The following is a 22,324-nucleotide window of genomic DNA, read 5'->3' on the forward strand; positions in this document are numbered from 1 at the left end:
CGCCACCCATGGGACACCCACTCATGCAGTGCTACCCATGGGACACCCACCCACCCATGTCACACCACCCACGGGACACACCAGCCCTGGGACACCCACCCGCTCCAGGCCACCCCAGGGACACTTGCCCATGTCACACAGGTGTTGCAGGACACGCTGCAGCCCCCGCTGGGGCACGGGAGGCCAGGTGCCCGTGGGCAGGTGTGCTGTGGTGTGACGTCACTTGCTGGGTGTGACGTCACTTGCTGGAGCGTGACGTCAGGGGCGACTTCGCGTACGACACGGTGGCGCCGCAGCCCCGCCCCCGGTCCCCTCATGCTCCGCCTTCCGGTACAAACGGCTCTTGCGCGACGGTCCCTAACGGCTCTGGGCCGTACCATCCATCGGCCCGGCGGGGGAGGAGCACCCAGAGCCGCGGGAGAACCGCCCTCCCGAGCGGTCGCCGCCGTGGCTCGGGGGTGGATCTCTGTTGTCTGTGCAGAGCGGAGATCTCGGGAGGGCGGCGGGGCGGAGTGAGGCGAACTCTCGGTGCGCGGCCGCCCACGGGCTCCCCCTACCGCCGTCGTGGTCCGTCCCGGCGGGGCGGGGCAGCGCATGCGCAGCGCGGGGCGGCGGCGGCGGCCGGACGTTGGGAGCGCGGAGGAGGAAGGCGAGAAAATGGCGTCGACGGGTGAGCGGGGCTGGGGGGGTCGGGCCGGCCCGGGGCCTCCGCGGGGGCTTCCTGGGCGGGAGCGGCTCGAACCGAACCGGCGGCCGCCAGGACGGGCTGAGGCGGGGCCTGGGGCCGGCGGGGGGCCGGGGGGGAGCGGGGTGGGGGCCGGGCCGCGGGCCTGTCACGGCGGGGAGAGGCCCCGGGCCCCGCGCTGAGCGCTCCGGCTCTTCCCGCCCGGGCCGCGCGTTTCCCGACCCCCACCCAGCCCGTGTGTCCCCAGCACCGCTGTCCCGAGACCCTCCGGTGCCTCCCGGGGATCGCAGCGCCCAGATTGTTCTTCCTTTGTATTTATTAAAGGATTATTTACATTAGTGGGTCCTTGGTGCTCCAACCCCGATAGATTCGTCGAGTTCCGCTCTTTCAGGAGATCACTGTCCTTACTAAAAGCTTTTACTGTATCTTCGGCCTTTCTGGTGGCTGTTCAGGACGGTTTCTGGTGCAAATGTAAATTTTTTTGTGAATAAAACCAGTGAAGCGTCACAGAAGGAAACCCGCTTTTGTGAGAGAGTCCAACTGGATGCGAATAGGTGGAAATTGAGGGTTCCCAACCATGCCAGCATCAGATTTAAAGTAGTTTTAAAACCCAGCAGCCAAAGGTTGGACCTCACCACACAGGGAAACATCACAGAGTGTGGGGAGCGTGACTAAAATCACCTTGGAGAGGTTAAGAAAAAAACCCAAACAACAATGTTACTAAAGAGACACGTGCCCGTGGAATTGTCAAAATGGGGTTTAAAAATGCGGCTGTCTTTCCGCGTAATGCATGGAAATGTTCTTCCATGGGAGCTGCTATTTTCGGCTGCACTATTGTGCTCGTGGGCCTCGTGAAATAGAAGGATGAAGATTAATTTCCCCCTGGAAATAAAAGCTCAGAGATGGTTTTAAGTAAATGAACAGTAATTTTTTTTTTTCATAATGTTTCGTGTTAATCTAAATTTGAGCAAAGTCAAAGAGAGGGATTACTGGAGACAAATTGCACATTCGACACCTGGATTTCTATCCTAGAAAGGGGGAAGTGTCGTGTTGAGGTTGGAGCGGAGGAGCTGGAAGACGGGACATGTGATGAGTGTTTAATTGAAGCCTCTGTGTGTAGACTGTGGTAACTCAACGGGGCGCAGAAAATGAGCAGCTGAGGGTCCTGGGGGGTTCAGCTGGAGAACAGGAGCTGAGGGGAGACCTTCTGATCTCTGAACTGCCTGAAAGGAGCTTGGAGCCAGGGGGGTCGGGCTCTCCTCCCCAGGAACAAGCGCCAGGAGCAGAGGAAACGGCCTCAAGTTGCGCCAGGGGAGGTTGAGGTTGGATGTGGGGAACAATTTCTTCCCCAAAGGGCTGTGGGGCATTGGAACAGGCTGCCCAGGGCAGTGCTGGAGTCACCATCCCTGGAGGGTTGGACAGACGGACATGAGGTTCTCAGGACATGGGGCAGTGCCAGCGGTTGGGAAGCGGTTGGACTTGATGATCTTGGGGGTCTTTTCCAACCAAAATGATTCTGTGAGTCTGGAGGTTTGGGTGGCTGGAGGGTGAGGGGTTTTGGAAAAGAGGAGGGGGCTGTGTGCAGAACACAGGAAGATGGACGAGGGGGAATGGGCATTAATGGTTTTTAGCACTCAGGATTTAACAGAGCATAGAGCCATGTGTAGACTGGAAAAAAAAAAAAGAGCAACGACCCTGTATTTAACAAGCTAGATTTTTCAATATTAAGCCTGACAACCTGTAGGGAAAGCAGGAGCGGTGCCAGAGCAGTTTAACAGCTTTAGCGGCGCGTCCCAGGAGCGGGGAAGCCTTCGGATGGCAGATCAGCAGTTTATTATAATGCACAGTGTGTCTGTTGCCTTCCTCATGTCCTCATACCAATTCCTGCGCTCTGGTGCAAGGTCAAAATAATTGTTACCTGTGAAAAATCACTGCCGGAGTCACGACGATTCCTTTCCTGTCCGTCAACACGTGTGCCAGGGGCTGAGCTCTAGCATCGACGCAGGGAAGTGCAAAGGAGGAAAAACCGTGAGCTGGGGAGGAGCAGAGGACAGTTTAATTAGGGATGAATCCACAGCCTGAAGATACAGGAGGTTCTGGTGTATGAAAAGAGTATTTTTAAAATGATCCCTGGTGCCCAAAGATGCAACTGCGATAGAAACACTGAAACCTCGTCCCGCACACAACTACGCGGCTCTGCCTGCAAAAAACTCCCCTAACGTCCAGCGGCTGATTCCTGATCTCTGCTCCCGGCAAAGCTGGGATCTACCTGGCAAAGTCTGGCCTAAGCCATGAATTCATCATTTGCTCTGGAAGTTTGGACGGAGACTGGAGTTATCTTGGAGTGAAAATGAACTTTTAGGAGCTGTAATCATCTTAAATATAGCCTCGGAATTGCCCTGTGGATGCATTTTCCGTCCCCGCCAGCAAACCACTTCAGTGTAGACTTTCCTGCTTGGATTTTCAGGCTTTCAGTTCTCCTCTAAATGAGAATATTGGCGTGGATCAGGGCTCTGGGGAGGGAATTAGTGCCTTGAAACTTTCCAGCCATTCGTTTGCCTCCTGGATATTTAAATAGGGTGAAGTGTGGTGGTTTCCGCACATCCCAGAGCTCTCAACCTGCGCCTTTGAAAGCGGGGGGTGGGTTTTCAGTGTCAGCCCCAGTGTTTCCTTTGTTCCCAAACAAAACACCCTCCGCCAGCCCCCTTGGGTGTCATCCAAGGTGGCAGTTAAATTAAAGCAGGGTCATTTGAGATCAAAGTTGCTGCTGCAAACAGCACTAACAATGGAGGGAAGAGTGATTTTTATTTCCTTCCAAAACACTGAAAAAGTTCATTTACCTTCCACTCTTTTGAAAGTGGATTTCCAGCGGTTTATAGCAGTTCTTTCAAGCTGCAGGAGGAAATTCCAGCTACTGTGCTCTTACACTGTTAATTTTGTTACGTGTTTGTCAACGTTTTTGTCTTTCTTTTTCTTTTTCTTGTAGATTATAGTACCTATAGCCAAGCTGCAGCTCAGCAGGGGTAAGTAGCATTATGGTCTTATCCTCTCTGTTTTAAAAAGATGTAATATAAGTATATAATAATTGTGGTTTAGTCTTAACTTGGGTATGTTTATAAATCCTGTGGTTTTCCTTTAGCTTTTAGATTTTGCATTGTCATAGTATTTGAGCAGAAATGTTTGGATTCATGCAAATCGTCTTGTGATACATGTTTTGCTCGAGTCAGAAATACAGGGACGCATTATAAATGGCTTTAAATTTGTTTTTACAGCTACAGCACGTACGCACCTCAGCCGGCTCAAGGATATGCACAGACCACCCAGGTAAAACACGGGACGGTTTTATAGTTGCTGCTGAATCACATAATCTTCCAGTAAACTTCACAGGGCTCTGCCACAAAAAACGCTGTGGGAGCATCAAAATCAGTCATTAAAAGTTCTCTTGGAGCTTCCCACCCAGCTCAAACCGCTTGTTTAAAATGAAAACGACCCAAATGTCCAGGAGCCTCAACAGTCCCTTCTTTGGTGATATATCCAAGATTAAAGTGGTTGTTGTCGGGAGGATTCTAAAAGCCTAATTCTGGGTGTGTTTGACACCACCGTGTTGGTGGATGTTTTACTCAGTGGTGTAGGAGAGAAAAACCTAAAAAAAAGAGGGGAGGAAATTGCCGTTTGTGAGACTGCAGCAGTTGGACAAAGAAGGAGGAAATAGATATTTTCACAGAGGTATTGTTGCTAAAGCTATTAATACTCTCAGTTGACTGGACTGCAAAATGATGCTGATCTTTAAGAGATTAATTAAACTGTGTTTGTTTTTGATCTGTAGAATCCAAATTACTAAAACCACATTTGTACACACACAGCGAGCCTGTTTCCGAAGGTAAACTTGTGTCCTCAAAAAGTGGCCTAGGTTAATTTTCCCCCACCTCTCCAGAGACGTTTCTGAAGGGAAAATCGTGCCACCCAGGAGGGTGAGGGTGAGGGTGACAGAGCACTGGCCCAGGCTGCCCAGGGAGGTTGTGGAGTCTCCTACTCTGGAGACATTCAAAACCCACGTGGACATGTTCCTGTGCGACCTCATCTGGGTGTTCCTGCTCTGGTGGGGGGATGGACTAGATGATCTTTTGAGGTCCCTTCCAATCCCAAATATACTGTGATACTGTGATCTGTATTACGGAGATAGAAACCATCACATTGTCGAGTTGGAGCATTACGAAGCAGCTTTTAATGGACTAATTCTGGTTGTGGCGACAGCTTGGCTACCAGAGGTGCAGGTGACACGGAAAGGCAAGTGTAAAAACATAAAGCCGTGACAACAGCCTCTAATATGAGACTAAAACCAAGTAAATGAACCAACTAAACTCAGCTGTGGGCAAATAGCCACGGGAAGTTTGCAGCATTTTCTGCCTCCTGATGTAGCATGGAGCTGCTGGAGAGGGGCCAGAGGAGCCACAGGAATGATCCGAGGCTGGAACAGCTCTGCTGGGAGGACAGGCTGAGAGAGCTGGGGTGTTCAGCTGGAGAAGAGAAGCTCTGGGGAGACCTTAGTGCGACCTTTCCAGACTTAAAAGGAGCTGATAAGAAAGATGGGGACAGACTTTTGAGCAGGGCCTGTTGTGATAGGACAAGGGGTGATGGTTTTAAACTAAAGGAGAGAGATTCAGGGTGGACATGAGGAAGAAATTGTTGCCCTGAGGGTGGTGAGAGCCTGGTCCAGGTTGGTCAGAGAGGTGGTGGCTGAACCATCCCTGGAGACATCCCAGGCCAGGCTGGACGGGGCTCTGAGCAACCTGAGCTGGTGAAGATGTCCCTGCTCATGGCAGGGGTGGCACTGGGGGAGGTGGGGAGGTCCCTTACCACCCTAATTATTCTGTGATTCTATGATACTCAGTCTGGTCAAGGCTTTTCTTCTTTTGGTGAGATCTGCAGCATGAGTTCAGGGAGGCTGGCTCACGAGTAACGTGACCTTTAATCCCAAGAAGTGTTTAAGTTCCAAGCTCTCATAAGAGTCAGTAAATCCCTTTGAGAATCTGGCCGTTAAAACTGTCTTCATGTCATGTCTTGAGCTGTAACTAGAGTTTTATCCTCAGCCGAGCTGCTGGTGGCACAGAGCTGGTGCCTGGCGTTTGAGCAGTTGCTTTGCGATGCTGTCTTTGTGATTGAGTGAGATGATGGACAGACATGGTGCTTTAGTGATGACCTAGACTGGAAAATGATCTGCAGGGACAGTGTGAGCTGAGCTCCCGCTGAACACAGAGGCACCAGGACGGTTTGGTGATGGCAAAGCCTTGGGTGCTTCTGCTGATCCCATTCTTGGATACCTGCATAAGCTCCTGTTTTTCAAACTGTTGGCTGGTGCACATGAAGAATATTCAAAATAACTTAATGGGAGTCTTAAATAGGTTTTGTATTGAAGTAACTGGCTTGTTTTACTTTGCCCTCTAAGTAGTCCCACTCCCCGTGTAGCCCTCGGGAGGTGCCTGTGAGCGTTGATGGGTGCTCAGGTAATTACAAGGAGCTGGGTGCTTTTATGTTTTGCTTTATGTAGAGCAGAGGTGTGTTGTGAAAGTGTAAGAGGCTGCCCCTCTGGCATTGAAAAATGGTGTTTGTAACATCATTACAGATCTAAACTGAAAGTTGCAGCAGTGCCCAAACTTTCACAGTAGCCTTGGCTTGACTCTGATTACTTTCAATACATCAGGTAACACAGACCCCCATCTCTGCACAGCACCGAAACAGCCTCTGTGTGTCTCTCTGCATCACCTGTGAGTCACTTCTGTTCATAAATTAAATTTGTGTCATATTTGGAGCAGACGTACGGGCAACAGAGTTACGGAACCTACGGACAACCCACTGACGTCAGCTACACACAGCCCCAGACGACCGCCACGTACGGGCAGACTGCGTACGCAACGTCCTACGGGCAGCCTCCCACCGGTAAGACCCCTGTTCCTGCAAGGCCCCGCTTATCCCGGGGCAAGAGTTAAGCTCAAGTCAACCTCAGGGAGCTCTGAATTACTGTGAGCAGCTCCGATGTGGAAACAGCTCCTTCCTCAAGAACCTTCCTTGAGTGAAGGGCAGTTTAAAGCCATGCGAAGCTGTGGGTGGGCTGAGGAGTAAATAAATATGCCTGTTTAATTTTTCAGGGAGCGTTTTGGGTGCTGGTTCGCGCTGCGGAGCTAAACGTGGGGGCAGAGCCAGCGCTCGGGCTGCTCTCACAACCTCAGCACCTCGGTTGCCTGAAAATCAAACGGGTGGAAGTGACATGTGCCTGTTCTGATAGTTGTACCCTCTACTTTTTGTCTTGTGCTTCCCACAGTAGAAGGGACCAGTACAGGTTTGACTATCCTGCTCGCTCTTGCATGGAAAACGCCGTCTCATCCCGTCTGAACTCGTGGTGTTAACCCTTTAGGTGTGCCTAGGTTTTAGCGCTAAAATGTCCAGCATCAGAGCGCACACACAGTGTCAGTAAGCATTTGCTGGGCTGTGGTGCTGTTTGCCATCCCCACGTCTTTCTAAAGACTCCGAGTGGCGTAATTTATGGATAAAAGTAATGACAGCCGTGCTGAGGCATTTTGGGTGAATCTAACCCCGTTATCCGGCCGTTTCCTAAAGGGTGAACAGCACGGTTAGACACGTCCAGCCGTCCCCACCACCACCCGTGCATGTTCCATGGTGTCTTTGGATTCCCAGTGCAGATGCATACGTCACATGTTCATTAACGCGCTGTCAATTATTCCAACGTGTGCTCTTTGAATGGGAGTTTTGTATGTGCAAGTGTCTTAATGTCTGAAAGAACCTACTGAGATACTGTTCACTTCTGGTGTATTTGGACTGAATATTCAGGAGACTTTGTAAAAGAAAGTAAGTTTTCCTCCAAGTAAGGCCCTGGGTGCCGTTTTCTGCAGGTTCATCCTTTGCTTTGAGAGATATTATAAACATTTAGTAGAGTGGGAGCTTCCTTAAATACTTCCCAACGCAAAGGAATGCCAGGACAGACAGGCAGTGGGGTGTCTGGCCACAGTTTGAGGAACACTTCACCGAGAGAAAATATTAACCTATAGTCTATCCAGTTGTACAGCACTTAAAATATTGAATATTTTACACAGGTAAGGACTATTTCTGCCTGGCAATTAGCACTTTTTAAAGGCAAAATGCTTCTTTTAATCAAAAAGGCAAAAACAAACCGGAGAAGCGCTCAAGCCAAAGATCCTGTTAGACCTTGGAGTGGGATTTGCCTCAATCCGTGCCGGTCTGGAGCGGGACGGGCGATGTTCTCCAGGCAAAGTGCCAGGTTGGATTTATTCTTCCTACACCTGCCTCTCCGTGAGGAGCCAGCGCTGTGCAAACGAGACTGATGGTGCTTAAAGCCCGTCTCTGCCTTTCGCACTAAATAAAGCCCGGGGTGTTGCCTGGGGCATCTTTACGCCCTAAGAGACCTGCAATTTTTGTGGTTGAATCTCCATTTATTTTTCCTAGGCAACGCCTTGTAGCAGAGGGATGTCTGCAATTACTTCAAAGCAAAGTGGCTTTTTTTTTTGTCCTAACAACTTATTTTTTGGGGGTAAGATGCTCTTGTGGTCAGGGAAATTCAAATCCTATGCAAGAACGGCAGAGAGGATCCCTCCATGTGCCCCAGAGCCCCAGGTAAGGGCTGTTTTCACCTGCCCAAAGACCTTTCTGTCCCAAACTCTCCGTCATCCAGCCTTGCACCAGCTCCTGGGCCACCTGAGGTGACAGTCACCACCCGCGTTGTGCTTCTTCCCTCCCCAGGGCTGTAGGAAAAGGCATCTTTGGGTCGTCCTATTGATTTTCTTACGGCCAAATGAGGTCTGGGGACCTGCAGGCTCCTCCGCAGCCCCCCGCACACCGACTGGATTAGGGGATTAATTGGCAGCATTGAATCTGTGGTCATTTGTGCTTTAATTGCTGTGGTGTAAAAGTGTGAATTCCAGAGTAAAATAGAGCCACATCCCTGAGGGTTATTGGATTTCTGAGAGTGTGGTTTGGGGGCAAAGACATTTCAGATGTTCAAATGTGAATCTCCTTCAAGTCACTAAATGGGAATTACTCTCTAAGTTAGGGACAGCCAGCCCTGACTTCCTTTTATTTTACCTGTGAAATTCAGGGTTAGGTATGTTTTAAGTTTCTAATGAACACACCCATAGATGTCTTATCTCCCTCACTGGTAGAAGCTTGCAGTGCCAAAGTGGGGTCAGGTCTCTTTGGACACACAGACCCCCCCCTGGGTAGCTTTTAATTCTGCTTGTGTCAGAGAGGAGCCTTCAAAAACTGCTGCTAGCTGACGTGCAGCCTGCTTATTTCAGAATAAATCTCTTTGAATGCAGTGTGTTTGGTTGGTTTTCTCTGAGGAGCAAATCCTGCAAGGTTCCCCTCCATCTGAAGAATTCCTAGACTTGAATTAAGGTTTTCCTAGTAGGCTTGGATACTTTGAGAAGAAATCAAAGGTTATCCGAGTTCTTTGTTACCCTTTTCTTACGGTATCTGTTCTGGAGATTTGCCATTTCTCTTACTGACCAGTTTGGGAAGGAGAGAGGAGTAATGTGAACATCCCCCTCAAAAATCCAGCTCTTGAGGATTTTCAGAGTACCTAAACTAAGCTGTTGAAATGAAAATTGAGGCCAGTGGGATGTTAAATCGCTGCCTTGCCTTTCTTTGGTACAAACCCTTCCTGCTGCGCACACTTAGACAAGGGAAATGCTCTGTCTCGAGCTGATGCATTAAAATTCGGGGTTTTTTTTCCTCCCTTTTGCTCCGTTGGCAGGTGTGAGCAAACCTGCTCCCTTGCTTGATGTGGGAGGGCAGGGCTGTGGTTTTAGCGACGGTGCTTATGCAAACAAGCCATTTTTTTAGTGAGCGGTCAGGCTTTGGCCGCTTAAGGATTCCTTTCACTTCTGGTGTCGGTGCTCTCTGTGGAAATGCTGACGTTTCAGTGGTTTGGACTGTCTAAATTTGTCCGACACTCTAAAAATCATCCTCATTTTATCCCATTGGGCATTGTGCTGTTCACCCTGCTCAGCGACACGTGGAGCAGGGCTTTGCTTTTCAGAGAACTTCTCACCAAAAAGAAACGGTGACCGTGACAACTGGTGATTCGTGCCGGTTATTTCCTGGCGGGAGATGAGCTCATTCTCTCCCTTTCATCTTTCCAGGTTGGCGGAGCTGCGGCGTGGAGGCGTTTGGTAGGAGGGGGGACACGGCAGGAGGATTGAGGCTTGTGTGAGCAGACAGGGGCAGGTGACATGAGTGTCCCCTTCATCAGGATCCTCAGACTAACCCGCAAACCCAAGAGCATCGCACAGGATAGAAAACTGCAGTTTATTGTTTAAACTAAAGCGCTGTGCAAACTTCCTCCTCTCGCTCCTCTTCCTCTTTCCTCGCTGGTTCAGAGAGACTTTGGGAAAGGTTCCAATTTTGTGGCAGGGTCAGCGAGATGTGGAAGTTCCGCGGGGCTTCAGGAGGACGCGCTGTGTTCTGATGGAACTCCATTTGTTTTGTAGATGAGGGAATTGAAATAAAAAGCTACAGCACAATTTACCTAAAATGCTGTATAGTTAGAAGGAAGAGTATGTCACAAGTGTCCTGTGTTTATTAAAAATAAGAAGCAATGGAGAAGCTGTTACCTTAATTGATGCAATTAAGATCACGTCAGTAAGACTGAGATCAATCGGCTGCTCTTTGGCAGTCAATGTTTTATATTTTTAGTAAGTCAGCTTCTGCTAACAAAGTTTTTAATTTATAATTTTTATATATAAGTCTCTGTTTCATAATTTGAAAACCTGTTCGCAAGGTTCTCAAACTAAAAAAGCTGCCGTGTTAATGCCGGGTTTATGATTTGCCTTTGTGACGAGCCACATAGTCGACTAAATTATACAGCGGCAGCTGCTGGAAAGAATCATTTAAATGTAGCTGTTTCAGGGTCATGGATATTCTTGTAAAATGGTTTAGAAATAAATGTGTGAGCTGTAAGGGTTTTACCTAAATCAAACTGAAATTCTAAGAAAAGTGAAGGTACATAAAACAGCAGGAGCTACTTTGTCTTTTTTGGCGTTTCTCTTAAGTCAAAGCAAATGTGAAGTTGCTTTTCTTTTGTTTCCAGAATTACTGATTTAAACTAGGACTTTACAAATGGCTCAGAAGGACTTGTCATGTCAGCCTGCTGCTGTTTGCTGCTCTGATTTGTCAAAAAAGCTGGAAGAATGGGACCGTACTTCTTAAATGAATTGGATTTCTTTTACCGCAGGGCTGACAGGAGCTTTGTTTAGCTCTCGTGCGTTGAGAAGATGCTGCGTGCCTCAGCTTGCCCTGTGTGTGCATTGTTACACTAACCGGGAGCTGTAAACAAACCGCTTTGGATGCTGATGGAAGGCTGGTTTCCAGAAAGCTCCTTGGAGCGGGGTTTTTGAATGGCGAGGGTAGAGCTGGGGCTGTAGGCAGGGGGTTTCTCCAAGGAAGGTGAAGGGTTAATTTATCATTTTTGAGTTATCCGCGATATTTTTGCAGTGGTAAAACCGGTACCATACCCGCGGGCTGATAAACCATCTCCAGCAGTTCAATAATGTGAAATGGTAGCACCGAAAGCTCGCCAAACTGAATCTGATGTGGTCTGTTGTAGGTTACACCGCCCCGACCGCCCCCCCGGCGTACAGCCAGCCGGTCCAGGGCTACGGCACGGCCGCCTATGACACCAACACCGCCACGGTTACCACCACCCAGGCTTCCTACGCCGCACCCTCCGCTTACGGCACCCAGCCCGCCTACCCGGCCTATGGGCAGCAGCCCACCGCTCCCACTCCCACAAGGTAACCTCGGCTCCTCTCCTCCCAGCGCAACTGGGAGCCACTGGTTTTGCTCAACGCCTTTTTTCCGCCTGTCGCGCTTGAGCTTCGGTCTTGAGATCCCAGCGCGTTTTGGGGCTGGGGAAGCTGTGTGGGAAGGTTGTGCTCCGGTGCGGTGAGTCAGCGCCGTTACTGAGAGACGAGGAGAGCGACCGAGCAGCAAAAACGGGCTCTTGACTCACGACGTAGAACAGAAAACGGACCAGTCTGACCAATCTTGAGTCACAGGGCCAGACAGGATACTGTTACGTACTGTGACTTCTTGGGTGGATGTACGCAGGGTAGGCGATTTCCTTTTTAAATCTTTTGTGTCTTGGCACTGCAATGGTATATTTAGTTTAATTGTTTGCTCAGGATATGAAAGATTTAGCATACATAATGGAAACTTGTTTAGTAGTCAGAAAAACTGCTTCATTTGTTTACCTGGTGGTTGTAGCAACCACTCCAGTGAGGAAAGGCGGCACTTGGCACAGCTCTGTGTCTGTCACATTACACTTTTAAGTATGAATCCTGACATCATGTAAAATCATTTTTTCCCAGCTTGTACGACAAAAGTAGTTTAACTCTTTTTACTCTGCTCTGATTATAAGAGATTATAAACCGTATAGGACAAATGAAAAGGAAGGGGACATGTGCAAAGCGTTCCCTTCCTTCTCAGGCCTTCAGAGTTAATACTAAATGTAAAGTCACAGAACAGTTGGGGCTGGAAGAGACCTTTAAAGGTCATCTAGTCCAACCCCCAATGTCCTTTCCCTTTCGTCGGGTAACGTATATAGGGCAATATCTGCTTGCTCTGGATTCCAAACCAAACAATGGTGCATTTAACTGGCTGCTTTTGAGCTCATAGTTTCCAAGCATTGTGCAAAACCAGCTGGAGCTGCTGACCATTTTCCTGGATGTTTCACACCCTCGGCTCAATTCTAGAGCCAAAGTCTGAACCCTCTGCTCTCTGTTCAGGGGGCTGCCCAGGTCTTTCCTGATGGCAGTGGAGTGTTCGAGTACTCAGTCAGCAAGTGCTAAAATATTTAGTGTTTAATGAACCTCTATTAGCTGCTGCCAGAGTGCCTGACACCAATACGGTGCCAGCTTGTCACACCACCCAAAGAAACAGGTATTGCCATTGTCCTGGGGAAATCTGAGCCCCTTTGCTGCTCCCAGAGGTGAGGCTTCGCTCCAACGATTCCTTCTTGTCCCATATCGCTCCACAGACCCCAGGATGGCAGCAAACCAGCAGAGACCAGCCAGCCACAGTCAAGTACGACGGGCTACAGCCAGCCCAGCCTGGGCTACGGCCAGAGCAACTACAGCTACCCCCAGGTGCCTGCCAGCTACCCCATGCAGCCCGTCACCGCGCCACCCTCCTACCCACCGACCAGGTAACGTCCCCACAGGCTCAGCCTCCTGCAAACTCAGGTTCGCTTGGGCAAAAAGGGTTTTCTCAAAGCATTTTAAATGAAAAACGAGGTTTGATGTCCTGGGAAGAGGAAGACGTGGTTCTTGTTGGTGTGCTTCTTGTGGTAGGGAGGATGAAACTGTGATTGAGTGTCTCTGCATGCACACCTGTAATGATTACAAATCTTTTTAAGAAATTTCCTAGATATGGATTGTGTTACAGTGACCTTTAACTACCTCCTTACACATGGCTTTGACAAGAGGCTCGCCTCTTCCCCTCAAGTGTCTTTAAAATGCTGATGCTGACTTCTAAAGTGTATGTTTTGAAATGCCCAAAGCTGGAGGTGCATGAGGGGGAACTGTTCTATTATTCATCGGCTGACAATATTTCAGTGCTGAGGCAGAATGGGAGACTGTTACTTGCATTGCTGCTGATTTTTGCTGCTTCTGCCTCTTTCTAGAGGTATGAATAACTTGTGAACAGCCGCATGGTTTTTGCTTTTAGTGATCTACCAGGTTTATTTTGTCTCCTGCCGGTGAACTAGTCTCCATAGGATGACTTCACCTTTTAAAACGGTTTACAAGAGCACATATGGCTCATAATTGCATTACCTTCTGGCATGAGCTGCTTCTGCAGCCTAATGCACAACGATGGTGAATTGGCTCGTCTTCCCACCTTTTCAATGCTTTTCTCTTCCCAGCTATTCCTCCAGCCAGCCAAGCAGTTACGATCAGAGCACTTACTCCCAGCAGAGCACCTACGGGCAGCAGAGCACCTATGGACAGCAGACAAGCTATGGCCAACAAAGCAGCTACGGGCAGCAACCCCCACCGACCAGTTACCCGCCCCCAACAGGATCCTACAGCCAGGCCCCGAGCCAGTACAGCCAGCAGAGCAGCAGTTACAGCCAGCAGAGTGAGTGAGCTCCGCAGAGCCGCGCCGTGCCGGGGAAAAGGGTCGTTCTCCCTCGTCCTTGCAGGGCGAGCTGTCTCCAAAGGAGGCTTGACGTAATTTGGGGTCTAAAGCTTGTAGCTCTGTTGAAGGGAGAGCGTGCTGTAGCTGGGATTTGCCTTTTCTTGCTGAAAATCGGCTTGCCTGGTGCGGCCACGAGTCACGATGCTCCCCCTCGGTGTTGCAGAGGTGCACAGGTGGGTGGAGAACACAGAAGCACAAAATACTGTTTTGGACAAGACTCGGTGTAAACAGTTCTGCTAGGCCAGGCGGCAGTTCTGCAGAGGTCGGACTGGCAGGGCCTAGCGTAAAACTCATCCTTAAATTAACGCTGTTGCTATAAGTGCTGTAGCAAATTATTGTCGTGATTACATTCTGGTGCTGAAGGCGGGTAAAAGGGCTTAAAGAGGGGACAGGCAGCTTCAACCCACTCTTGTCTGCGGCTCCCTGACATTTTTGTTACAAACTTCCTCAGGCTCGTTCCGTCAGGACCATCCCAGCAGCATGAATGTGTACGGACAGGATTCCGGAGGCTTTTCAGGCTCAGGAGAGAACCGGAATATGAGCGGCCCTGATAACCGGGGCAGGGGAAGAGGGGGATATGATCGCGGAGGCATGAGCAGAGGTGGGCGGGGAGGAGGACGCGGTGGAATGGGGTAAGAGCAAATCTTTTCTCCTTTTACCTAATTCTGGTTTACCTGTAGGATTTGAAACGGAAAGAAGGGACTGAAAGGTTGACATTCCCAACGGTACTTCCATGGGGAACAACTCTGTAGTAGCATTGTTTCTAATCCATGGAAATGTTATCCTAGGGGAAATAAGAGCAGGATCTATTTTTTGTTTATCCTGCAGTGGGTTGGGCCCCAGGGCGGGGAATTAGGGGATTTGCTAAACCTGGAACTTTCAGCTCCCTTCATGGTTGCGCAGAGGTGAAATCCTCTGTGGGATTTAACAGTAACTCTGGATCGAACACACACAAACCAGGAGTCACTCCCTGTGCCTCACTAGTGGGATCTTGTCAGGTCAGGTACGTACAAGGCCGGCGGCTCCGCTCAGCCCCGTGTTCTGCCGCCGGCCTCTCCACCTTAGCAGTAGCACGCGGAGCTACGTCCCTAAGTGTGCACCCAGGGCCGATTTCTGCTGTCAAAGCCATGACTCTGAGTGGGCAGAACACTTAGAGCTTGGTTGGAGCGTGAAGAAAGACCCCGAGAAAGTAAAAGAGATGAGGTTTGGCTCCCGGGACTGCTCCCTCTCGGAGCTTTCAGGTCATCTAAACCAGTTTGGCCATTTTAACTGATGGCAAAATCTGGTTTGGTAAACCTGCACGTTCAGCGCTGTGTCTGTCCGGGATGTTTGTTTCGGTAGTGGCGAGGAAGGAGGATTCATCCCAAAGGTTCCTCAGAGAAGGCAGCTGTGGCTTTGTGTGTGTTCCATCCCTTCCCGCTGTCGCTCAGAGCTATGCAGAGTGTCCCCCGGCGCACGCGGGGTGTGGGATGCGCAGTGCTGCCCCCCCCTCCTCGGCAGGACAGCCTGAATCCTCGAGGTGTTTGACAACCTGGTGGCAACCAGAGTTCGGCAATCGATAGTCCCATTCTGCATAGCTCTGGCGAAATGAATTGAAGTGGCATGAAATCTTTATCGGAGAAATACAACTACTGGTGTGTGGAAAGAGAAGAAAATGAGTGGCTCGTGTTGGAACACGTCTGACTTGAATTGGCTCAAGTGGAACGAGAGTTCCATGGTTCTGCATAAAGATTTCACCCATGATGTATTTATCTCTAATGGTTTAAAGTAGATGTAGACACTTGAAATGTCTATCATCACATCTTCAAATTTCTAGCCCCTCCGGAGCTTCTCATGCCAAAGATTTGTCATCTCTCTCTGATTTCACCCCCCCTAATCTGAGCTTAAATTGCATACGTAGCCATTTCCACCTGACTAGAGCTTTACAAAGGGTCCCCTGCTTTATGGACGTAGACTTGCTGCCGTCCATAGCCAAGGTGGACATCCCAAGGAGCCCCAGGGGCGGGTAGGGGAACTCGGCCCTTCTTATCATGCTGTGGTGATGGATTTCAGTGTCTCCGGCAGGTAAGGAGCTCGATGTTATTAACGTGCCCTTTTTCATTGCCTCGATTATTTGATATTTTCATTGGCTGTTAAACATGGAAACTTTTTAACATGCTTTGTCGCATTTATATGCTACAGGTTACAAAGTGAGAGCCTTGTATACACTTCAGTACTTAAAAAGTACCCGTACTCAGTACTCAGCCGGCAGCATAATGAAAAGTGGGACTAGACACGGTGTCCATATGGAGAGGAAAAATATACATAGAATATTTTTAACCAAATGTATTCATTGTATAAATGGAATCCTTCTGTAACTTTGGTAACTGCCTACTTGTTGTTTGGTAATAAAACCAGAGGAGGTATACTACTTTAGAATTGTGTAACGTTAAAAAGTGTAAACATATATGTTTAAAAAGAGAGACATTACGTAAATGGTGTGTACTTTAAGAAAAGGGCGCAAAGCTGCATGCAACAGCTTGAAACTTTGTATTGACGACTTTGATTTTATCCAGTATTAGAGGTGCAATACTTGCTAGAAAATTAGCGGTGCGCTCCCTCCTCTGCTCGTCTCCTTCCAAACGGTTTCTTGCTTCTCCAAAAAGAGTGAGAAACGTCAAAAATCCTTTTCGGGTGGTGTTTTCCTAATTAACCGACGCTTGGAAGCGCTTTTAGCTGAACGCTTCAGCCAGAGCTGCTGAGAAAAGCTGCAGCCGCCACTTCGCATCATCGGCACGTGCCGAAATCTTCCCGTTCTGCTCTGTGTCCACAAAGCTGCACCCCCGGCCTTCGAGCCCCCGCTGTATTCTGTAAGTTCTCCCTCCGCAGAGACTTGTTAAATTCAGTAGCGACCTGAATGTATGGCTTTATAACCGAGGTTTTTAGCGGAAATGTCATCTGAACTGTGTTGTAGGTTATCGCGTTATGGTTTGTCTCCTCCCTTTTGAACTGTTAATGTCAGGGACCCGCGGGCTCGTTTCGCTCCGGTGCTGCGGGAGGCTGAGGGTGCATCTTTATGTACACACAGAGGGGAGGGAGTCGACCAGCGACCGACCCCACGATTCCTCTGAAGCAAAAACCCAATTCAAAACCACCAGAACCCATTTTTTTTCGCCAAGTATTGCACTGATAATACCCGTACAACTAATGCAAGGCTACCAACAAAGTGGTGTCTCAAACCAGACAAGCGAGGTTGCGTATATGTAAAGGAGATTTGAGCGAGCTGCCCTGAAGAAAGGCATAGTGCCGAGATGAGAGAGAGAGAGACAGATGCATTGTTTGGAGATGTTTTTAGCCAGTGCCCTTCTTCCCAGTGAGCCGCAGCGGCTCCGAGCGGTACTGGCTTTGTAAAGGGAAAGGCCTTCATTTCTTCGTTTATCCCCCCAGCAGCGCTGGAGAGCGAGGTGGCTTCAATAAGCCTGGTGGTAAGTTTTTGAGCATTACAATGGATAGTGTTAAAAAAAAAAATTGCAGTCAGTTTTTAGAACAAAGTGTAATTTTGTATTCGTTTTAAGTGCTTAAAATGCAACAAGACTGTAATGGGTACTGCCGGCGATGCCTAGGGGTACGCGGTTACAGGACACAGGGTAACGTGGAAGAATTGAGCAACCACTTCTGTAATTTGGGGAAAATAAATGGTTTGGATTTAATAATTTTTTGTTTTTTTCGTAAAGTAACTTTTGATTAATGAACGTAAAACCAATTGGCCTGGTAAAGCATAAAAAAAAAAAAAAGGCGTAATAGTGGTTAATGGTTTGAAAAGCTGCTAAAAATAGCAAAACCGATCACCAAGTAAAGGTGCATTGCTGATGTTTGGGCAATGCGGGTCAATTTGAGTTTAACCAGCGCCATCGAACGGCGGTTATATGTAGATAGATTTGTGTGTGTCGGTTCTTCAGCCCGCAGGGCCTGCACTAACACGCCTTCTTATGATTCTTTCCCGACTGGCAGGACACATGGAGGAAGGACCAGACCTTGATTTAGGTAATTACCAAGATCTGCTTGGATTCTCTCCCAGGCTCCAAGAGCTCCGTGCCCGTCTGCGGGAGCATGAGGCTGCTCCACCATTTGCAGTCACTTTCTGGCCGTTTTATTTCTATCTTGATTCCCGGTTCATCAGAACAGCCAAACTGGTGGAAAACTGCACGTGTTTGTGAGGCGCTCACCCTCCTCTGCAGAAGTTGGGGGGGTTTGGGGAGCTCTGCAGCTGTGTGAGTCAGTAGAAAGCCCTTTTCAGGCAGAATTAGCCTGGAGCTTGTATGCACTGGTCCAGTAGCCTGTTCTTCTACCTCTCACCATGCGGCTCTTCCCGTCCCATCCCGCAGGGGTGGCTGGAAGTTCCGCATCAGCCTCGCAGCATCGCATGGTGCTGCAGAAAAGAGGGGTCAGGGGAGCCCCGAGAATGTGAAGAGCTTCCTCATGTCATACCCCTGGCGTCTCCCATTACAACCGAGCGGTTTAACCACGCGGTTCTCCACGGCGGGTGTGTGTCTGTCTGTCTGCGGGAGGCAGGTCAGCTCGGCAGCGGCCACAGCGCGGTCCCGCCTGCACCGACGAGCTCAGCGCCTGCGTTTTCATCTCGCTTTGTAAATACGCTCATTGAGAGGGAAGCCACAGCTGGCCGAGGGGTGACGCGATGAAAAGCCGTACGTGATGTTGTATCGCTGCCTTTCCTCGCCCCGCAGTGACACCCTGAATTATCTCCTAGGCCCACCTATGGACCCAGACGAGGACTCGGACAACAGTTCCGTGTATGTGCAGGGACTCAATGACAATGTGACCCTGGAGGATCTGGCAGATTTCTTCAAGCAGTGCGGTGTTGTCAAGGTGAGAGGGAACGCGGGGGAGAGGGTTTGCCCACCTCCTCCTGCCTGCACCTCCCTCATCTCGCTTCAGCCCATCATCTCCAGGAGCTGGCGGGTCTCTGGGTGGCTGGACACGCACGGCCAGGTGCTGAGCCGTAGCTCAAGCATTACCAAAGCACCTTTGCAGGGTTTGTCCCTCAAAAGCATGGTTAGGTTTGTGAAAGCGCTTACAGCCACGGATCTGCGGCTGGTGGGACCTGTGTGGAGGGTTGGAGTGGTGGGAGCACAAAGGAGGATGTGGGGAGGCTGCAGCTGGGTTCGTGCACACGGGAGCGGCCGCTGGGGCCTGACAGCGCTGTTCTGGGCCTGTTCCTGCACGGTTCGGGGTGTCTGGGCAGCAACTGCCACCCATGGTAAAGCCAGAGGGGCCCTTTCTTCTGCCATGGAGTCACCAAAATGAGACTGCATTATCTCAAAAGCAGAACAGAGGCGACTAAACTCCCACTCAGCTTTTGGGGAGACGTGACTTGAGGTGACACTTTGCTGTCCCGCTAGATGAACAAGAGGACCGGGCAGCCGATGATAAACCTCTACATCAACAAAGAGACCGGCAAACCGAAAGGAGATGCCATGGTATCTTACGATGACCCGTCTACCGCCAAAACAGCCGTCGAATGGTTTGACGGTGAGTACGTGGGGTGTGTTTTGGGCTCGAATCGCTTCGTCCTCGATTTCAGAACTAAATTCCTGTCCGACCAAAGTCAGCGTTTCTGTCCTTAGTGCGTGGAGGATCGTTGTCATTTCAGGCTGGCTCTAGGTTGAGTTTTGCCTAAGAAGTTCTGGTTTTAACTAGAACAGATAAGTGTGGTGCTTGGTTGTGGCTGTCCTTAGCTGCCCAGGCTTCTGTCCCCTGTCACCTCCTGCAGTGGGAGTTTGTCGCAGTCCCACAGGTGGGATTTTACCCTTTTGGTAGAATTTTCAGTGTGATTAACACCTCGCTGCAGTCGTGTGTGGCGCCGGGGTCTGGTGAGCGGTGGGAACTCACAGCACCAAGTGACACTTTTGCTGTTTACTCCTCCTAGGGAAGGATTTCCAGGGGAACAAGCTCAAGGTCAGCCTGGCGCGCAAGAAGGGCCCGATGAACAGCATGCGGGGCGGGATGCCCCCCCGGGAGCCGCGGGGAATGCCCCCCCCACTCCGCGGAGGTAACGTCAGCCCCCCGAAGGGCACGGCCGCTGCGCCCCATCCTCCTGCTGTGGCCAGTGCCTCCGGGGATTCACGGAGCCTTTCTTACAGGTCCTGGGGGGCCTGGTGGCCCAGGGGGGCCTGGTGGCCCCAGTGGCCCCATGGGCCGGATGGGAGGCAGAGGTGGAGAGCGGGGAGGCTTCTCCTCGAGAGGACCGCGGGGATCCCGGGGAAACCCCTCTGGCGGGAGCGTCCAGCACCGAGCCGGCGACTGGCAGTGCCCCAACCCGTAAGTGTCCCCTGCTCCCAGTGTCACCACAGCTCCGCCTCAGCCTGACACTGCTGTGGTCACTCCTGTCCAGTGACAACAGCCGTCCCATGTCTCAGAGCACCAAGGAGGGGCTTGTAGTCTGAGGTGCTACCTGGGATAAATGGGCCTTTCCCAAAATAACGTGCTGGGCCTTCCCAGGAAGCTTGGGGCTGGCATCACTTCTGGGGGGCTGGTGGACTCGCTGCAGGTCCTGCTGAGCAGCTTTTCCCTCTCTTTGCTGGGACATCGCGCTCCCGCCAACAGCCAAACAGCACTTTGGAGCGTTATCCAGCCAGGAACGTCCCCCCGGTCATTGCTAACCGGTGTTTTTACCCAGGGGCTGTGGAAACCAGAATTTCTCCTGGAGAACAGAGTGTAACCAGTGCAAGGCTCCCAAACCAGAAGGGTTTCTCCCGCCCCCGTTCCCCCCTCCAGGTACGTCTTCCCAGCGCCCTGCACACCCGCTGCCTCCGGCCCTGCAGACGCTTGTGTTCACACCCACTGCCCCTGGCTGGGGCTCCTGGGAGCGGCTCCTCTGGGATCAGAGCTGCTGGGTCTTTACCCGTCCTCAGGCTGTGACCTGGAGCCTGGGACAGCTCTGCCCACTGTCCCTCTGTGTGTTCCAGCTCTTGGGAGCCACCCAGGCTCTTCCTTGGGGCTCTCTGCAGCACTTGGCTTCCCTAAAGCAGCTGTGTCACCTCATTAGCATCTTCTTAACGAGCCTCTGGAGGAGATGCTGGGTGAGCTGCGCTTTCCTGCAGCATTGGTTGCTCTCGGGGTTCCCAACAGCTTGGCCTCAAGTTGCCCAGGGGAGGTTGAGGTTGGATGTGGGGAGCAATTTCTTCCCCAAAGGGCTGTGGGGCATTGGAACAGGCTGCCCAGGGCGGTGCTGGAGTCACCATCCCTGGAGGGTTGGACAGACGGACATGAGGTTCTCAGGACATGGGGCAGTGCCAGGGGTGGGTTATGGTTGGACTCAATGATCTTGAGCCTCTTTTCCAACCAAAATGATTCTGTGATTCTCTGGATGTTCTCCTGTTTTTTGGGCAGGGTGGAGCGGGTGGCTCTGAGGGCTTTCTCCTCTCTCCCAGGCGGAGACCGCGGCAGGGGCGGCCCCGGGGGGATGCGCGGCGGGCGAGGAGGTGGCCTCATGGACCGCGGGGGACCCGGGGGCATGTTCAGAGGTGGCCGCGGTGGTGACAGAGGTGGATTCCGAGGCGGCCGGGGAATGGATCGAGGTGGCTACGGAGGAGGCGGCCGGCGAGGAGGAGGAGGCGGCGGCCCCGGGGGGCCCCCCGGACCCCTGATGGAGCAGATGGGTGGCGGAGGCCGAGGTGGACGGCGTGGAGGACCAGGGAAGATGGACAAGTACGGCGGGGGGGGCACGGAGAGCGGGTGGGGGACCGGGGTCCTCTCTGGAGGGGGCAAACCCTGATGTGCAAGACATCGGGACAGGGTGGCACTGGGGCACCTGGGGGCAGGGTGACAAGGTGGCACTGGGGCCCCACTCCTTCCTTTGTCACCCAGGTTGGGGTTGGGGAGCAGGTGGGGACCCCTCCAAAGGTGGGGGGGCGCTGTGACTCACCCGCCCTGTCCCCCCGCAGGGGCGAGCACCGCCAGGAGCGCAGAGACCGGCCCTACTGAGACGGACCCGCAGAGCTGCATTTACTACCAGATTTATTTTTTAAACCAGAAAAATGTTTTAAATTTATAATTCCGTATTTATAATGTTGGCCACAACATTATGATTATTCCTTGTCTGTACTTTAGTATTTTTCACCGTTTGTGGAGAAACATTAAAACCAAGTTCAACGGTAGCGTGCTGAGGTTTTTTTTCTTTTCTTTTTCTTTTTTTACACCCCCCCCCCTTTTAAAACCGGTTGTTTAACGCAAACTAAACCCGCGCGACCCCCTCGTGAGCATGCTGTGCGCCCCCCCGGCGGCGCGATGAACTGTAACGCTGTTAACGGTTGTGATGATTTTTTTAAATAAAAACTCCCGCTGTTTATAACCGCACCACTGCTGGCCTCCTTGAGAGCGTCCCCCCCGCGGGAACCCGCTCCCGTGTCATCC

At 51.0% G+C, this 22,324-nt stretch overlaps 1 protein-coding gene across 6 annotated transcripts; it reads left to right on the plus strand.

Annotated features, from left to right (window-relative positions):
• Window positions 1–583: 583 nt before the first annotated feature.
• EWSR1 (EWS RNA binding protein 1) lies at window positions 584–22,267 on the plus strand. 6 transcript variants are annotated; one of them, XM_065851315.2, is made up of 18 exons: window positions 584–670; window positions 3,672–3,708; window positions 3,958–4,009; window positions 6,499–6,622; window positions 7,005–7,022; window positions 11,322–11,508; window positions 12,753–12,920; window positions 13,638–13,852; window positions 14,364–14,544; window positions 17,339–17,376; window positions 17,903–17,935; window positions 18,660–18,778; window positions 19,312–19,441; window positions 19,839–19,961; window positions 20,053–20,230; window positions 20,589–20,686; window positions 21,343–21,619; window positions 21,856–22,267. In XM_065851315.2, the coding sequence occupies exons 1-18, from the start codon at window positions 595–597 to the stop codon at window positions 21,893–21,895; spliced, it is 2,094 nt and encodes a 697-aa protein (XP_065707387.1). In that variant the 5' UTR covers window positions 584–594; the 3' UTR covers window positions 21,896–22,267. The 6 variants fall into 6 exon arrangements, with proteins under 6 accessions (XP_065707387.1, XP_065707388.1, XP_065707389.1 ...); XM_065851316.2 differs by having other exon boundaries at window positions 17,342–17,376; XM_065851317.2 differs by lacking the exon at window positions 7,005–7,022.
• The last annotated feature ends 57 nt before the right edge of the window (window positions 22,268–22,324 follow it).

This window comes from Patagioenas fasciata, chromosome 17 (assembly GCF_037038585.1).
Source record: "Patagioenas fasciata isolate bPatFas1 chromosome 17, bPatFas1.hap1, whole genome shotgun sequence".
In the NCBI taxonomy this organism is placed as follows: Eukaryota; Metazoa; Chordata; class Aves; order Columbiformes; family Columbidae; genus Patagioenas; species Patagioenas fasciata.